The 4,944-nt window shown below is 42.3% G+C and overlaps 1 protein-coding gene across 1 annotated transcript; it reads right to left on the minus strand.

Annotated features, from left to right (window-relative positions):
- Nucleotides 1–1,102: 1,102 nt before the first annotated feature.
- LOC133301486 (uncharacterized) lies at nt 1,103–3,935 on the minus strand. Its single transcript, XM_061501122.1, has 3 exons — nt 3,177–3,935; nt 2,115–3,083; nt 1,103–1,192 (listed from the first exon to the last, which is right to left on the minus strand). The coding sequence occupies exons 1-3, from the start codon at nt 3,933–3,935 to the stop codon at nt 1,103–1,105; spliced, it is 1,818 nt and encodes a 605-aa protein (XP_061357106.1).
- Between the last annotated feature and the right edge of the window lie 1,009 nt (nt 3,936–4,944).

Genomic DNA, 4,944 nt, shown 5'->3' on the forward strand with positions numbered 1-4,944 from the left:
AGGGTCAAGCCATAGACAGTCAACACAACCTCAGTATGAAATAGCTCTCATAGTCAAGTCATAGGCAGCCTACATAACATAATATATATCATCAGTGCATCATTATAACATCAAGAATCATGTAACATCTATATGAATGTGAATGAATGCACGTATACGTTATACCACATACTTTCATACAACACAACCATAATGCCCACCATTAGGGGTGTAAATGGGCTGGGCTGGGCTGGGCTTTGGCCATCCTGGCCCAAGCCTACGTCAAAAAAAATTCAGCCTATCTGGCCTACTGGCCTATTAAAGGCTTTATTTGTAGGCCAAGCTCGGCCCATTTTCAAAAATAAGAAAGCCCGACATGGCCTACAGGCCTTGTAGGCCTCCCACTATATATACTAAGCAAAAAAAATAATTGTATAGAGCAAAGAAAGCTCCATTCATGCATGCACTAATACTTCTCATAAGAAAAAAATGACAAACAAGAAAGAGTCAACATACTACCTCAGCTCTAGAATGTATATCATAGAGGAATAGAGTCAAAGAAATGGGAAAAATATGAAAAATACAATTACTGGATGCTGAAATAAAGTCTACAAGAGAATGTCATTCATTTAAAAATCTTTAAATCACCATCAAGATAAGGGAAAGAAGAGTATTATTGAAAGATTTTCATCAGCAACATCATAATCCAGCAAGGTACCCATTGCTCTATGGTATTAAGCTGCAACAGCATGTAAAATTTGGAGACATTAGACAAGTTTTCCTTTCATAGAATAAAATAGCACAAAAAGTAAGAGATATTAGTATTTGGTACTTTGTGTCTTTGCCACATAAAATAAATATTATTTTATTATTTTATTTTAATAAATTAAATAGGCCAGCCTACAAGGCTGTAGGCCGAGCTTGACAAAATTGGCCTATGGCCTATTTATTAAAAAATCTTTTATATAAGCCTAAGCCTACTCTATTTTTCTGAAAGGCCGGGCCTGGGCTAGGCTCAATGTAGGCCGGGCCGTAGGCTGGGCTGGGCCAGCCTGGCCCATTTACACCCCTACCCACCATCATGGTGGGGCCACAAGGGAGAGAAGTCACTACAACCAGGAGCTTACCTCACTGAGCTTATGACAAGTCCAACTCCAACAGTAAAACAGGTATGCTCCAATAAATCCTCAAGTGCCAAGTCCTCTAGGCAAACCTAGAGCAGGAATCATTTACATCATTAATACTCAATCACTTAATTCTGATACTCAAGATCAAAATCATAATCCTTCAGAAATTTCATCCATCTCATTTGCCTCATATTAAGCTCTTTTTGATCGAACAGGTACTTCAAGTTTTGTGGTCACTATAAAGTGGGAAGGTAGCACCATACAAGAAGTGTCGCCATATCTTCAAGGCAAACGCTAACTGAAGATCATGAGTAGGGTAGCTCTCTTCATGAGGTCTCAACTGTCTAGAAGTATAGGCCACTACCTTTCACTCCTGCATCAACACGCACCCTAATCCATACTTGGATGCATCACAATAGATCTCAAATCTCTCTTTCGGGTCAGGAAGAATCAAAACTGATGCGGTAGTCAACTTATCTTTCAATTCTTGAAAGCTCACATCACACCCAAGGGTCCATGCAAATGGTACTCCCTTTCGGGTTAAACTGATCAATGGCAAGGAAATTCTGGAGAATCCATTAATAAACAGCCTGTAGTATCCTGCTACACCCAGAAACTCCGGACTTCAGTGACATTCTTGGGTCTCTCCCAATCCAACACCGCTTCTATTCTACTCGAATCAACAACCACTCCTACAGATGAAATGACGTGACCAAGAAACTGGATCTCATACAATCAGAACTCATACTTGGATGGTTTGGCATATAACTGATGCTCCCTCAAAATTTGCAAGACTATCTTCAAATGCTCTGTGTGCTCTTCTTTACTCTTGGAATAGATCAGAATATCATCAATAAATACCACTACAAATTGATCTAGATGTGGTTTGAAGATTCGATTCATATAACTCATGAACACGGCCGGGGCATTAGTAAGCCCAAATGGGATCACTAAATATTCATAGTGCCCATATCTGGATCGAAAAGCCGTCTTCAGAATATCCTCTACCTTTACACGGATCTGATGATATCTGGAACGAAGATCAATCTTCGAAAACACGAAAACACCCCTAAGTTGATCCAACAAATCATCGATGAGGGGTAGAGGGTACTTGTTCTTCACTGATACCTTGTTTAGTTGCCGGTAATCCATGCACAACCTCATAGTCCCATCCTTCTTCTTCACAAAGATGACTGGTGCACCCCAAGGAGATACACTCGGTCTGACAAAGTTCTTGCGAGATAATTCTTCTAACTGCTTTTTCAGCTCTGCAAGCTCTACATGTGACATCCGGTAAGAAGCCAAGGAGATAGGCCCCACACCGGGAAATAAATCAATGGAGAATTCAATCTCCTTCTCTGGAGGAAACTGAGGAATTTCTTCTGGAAACACGTCCTCAAATTCACACACTATGGGAATGTTAGCAGTTGGTTCCTTGGAGGCTTCTACTAATACTCCCAAAATAATGTATCCTGCATCTCCCTCATTTAGAGCCTTCTTTAACTGCGGTGCCATCAAGTACAAACTGTCCAGCTTCTCTCCTTTTGCAGAAAAGAAAATCCTTCTGCGACAACAATCAAGCATCACACCATATCGGACTAGCCAATCCATGCCCAAGATAATGTGTATATTCATGCCCTCAAGCACTATGAAATCCACCGTATACTCTTCTTGCTCAAATATGAATATGACTTCTTTGCACTTCAAAGAAGTAGAAACAATGTCTTCGGTGGCAGTCTTCACTACCATGGGAGGCATGAACTCATGAATGGGCAAATGTAACCCATTAGCAACAAATCCCGATATGAAGGAGTGGGTAGCTCCTGAATCAAACATGGCATCAAAAGCATATCCTCTGATAAGAATGGTACCTCTAATCAGGTTTGGAGACCTCTCTGCCTCCTGCTGTGTCACCGCATATACCCTGGCACTAGTGGGCGCCGAAGCCTCCTCTATGTCTCTCTGAGTAGGCACGGCCTGAATGGGAATCGCCTTAATGGCTACAACTTTCCCCTTCCTCTAGGGGCACTCACGGGAATAGTGTCCTGCCTGACCACAGCTGAAACAAACATTCTGCCCAAGTCCGCAAACACCTGGATGTATCTTCCCACACTTGGCACAAGTGGGGATCTTCCCTGCACCAGGCATGCCGCTTCCATTCTTCACAAAGGGAGTCTTCTTAAACTTGTTACTGTGTTGTACTTGCAAACATTTTCCTTTACCCTTCCAGGGCATAGTCCTCCCACTGAAGCTCTTCCCATCTGCTTCCTTACCTCTAGTACGGTAATACTTCTGGATGTCCTGGCATTGCTTAATCAATTCCACAAAGTCTCTGGTGGAATGGCCAGTCAGCTTGTCAGCTATCATATCGTTCAATCCCTTTTTGAATCTGAAGGCTTTGTCTTCTGGAGTGAGGGGAGCTCTACCATAGCATGAATACTTTGCCAATATGTTGAACTTGCTCATATACTCATCCACTGTCATGCTTCCCTGTCCGAGGTCTTCAAATTCACTTCTTTTCTTTTCCCTAGTTTCTTCAGAAGAATATTTCATCAAAAAATGCCTCTCAAAAAGTGGCCAAGTAAAAGCATACCCCTGGCACTCAAGTGGGTTCCTGACATTGTTCCACCAATCTGCTGCGTCTCCCTGTAATAAATACACAACATACAGAAGCTTCATGTTGGGATCACACTCCATAACCTGAAAAATACGCTTCATCTCTTGGAGCCACTCTAGTGCTACTATGGGGTCTCTCCCACCTTTGTAGTGAGGTGGGGAATGCTTCCTGAAAGCATTCAATATACGCTCTCTGGTCTCTCGGTCAAACATAGGCGGCCCTGTTGATCTATCAATCACTATCACCAGCTGCCTCTCGCGTTTCCCATGGACGGATGCCTCTGCCTCCTAGTGGGCCTCTCCTGCCCCTTTCCTATCTCATCATGATAGGCTCAAGAATCGGTATGGGATCAACAACACGTGCAATCTGTTGCTGCACAGGTGGTATAACTGGCGGTGGAAGAGGTGGTGGAGGTCCGCTTAGTACCTCAGTCAGCAGTTGTCTCATCATCTCTGCATTTTCCAATCTATTTTGGGCCATCAATTCTTCATTAGCCTTTCTCATCTGCTCCATATCCAACTCGCGAGCCTCTTCAATTCTTTTCAAATCGGCCTCACTGGTTTCATTCAGGGTCTGCTGTAATGCTGCTATAGCTGCAGCAATATGATCAGGGGACGAGTTTTGAACTGTTTGCCTGGGTCTCCCCCGAGGTGCCATGATCACTACATAAAACTGCATAAGGTATGAGCTAGCTACGCTCAATCCAGTGATAGCATATGCAATATCATGACACTCAAGAGACACTCAATAAATAGTTCTAACACTTAAGCAAGATATCAGTGAACGTCCCGGTAAAACTTCTATGATACCATAAATGTAACACCTCGTAGTACTCCGGTTGTTACATACATGATATTTAGCATACACAGCGGAAGGCTTTATTTATAAAAAAAATAATAAAGTGTCTTATAAAAATACGAGCAAACTTTTTCCAAAATATTTTCTAAAACATTTTCAAAGCGTTCATCTGATATATTGCATTAGCGTAACATTAACATCTAAGTCTACTAATTAAAGCCATTGGCCATCACTAGTGGCCGTTGACCATCCGGATATGAATTCAAGTGTCATTCCTGGCGGAGTCTCACGGACAGCATAACGGCTGTATTTCGGATAACTGGGAACATAGGTCCTACACATACAATAACCTGATTGATACTATAATTAAACAGACAGCTCGCAAGTCCCATACAGACTAAGATCCCATCTCTGGATCAATTC

This window comes from Gastrolobium bilobum, unplaced genomic scaffold (assembly GCF_033153095.1).
Source record: "Gastrolobium bilobum isolate Gb01-03AN ecotype WA unplaced genomic scaffold, APGP_CSIRO_Gbil_v1 utg67651, whole genome shotgun sequence".
Lineage (NCBI taxonomy): Eukaryota > Viridiplantae > Streptophyta > Magnoliopsida > Fabales > Fabaceae > Gastrolobium > Gastrolobium bilobum.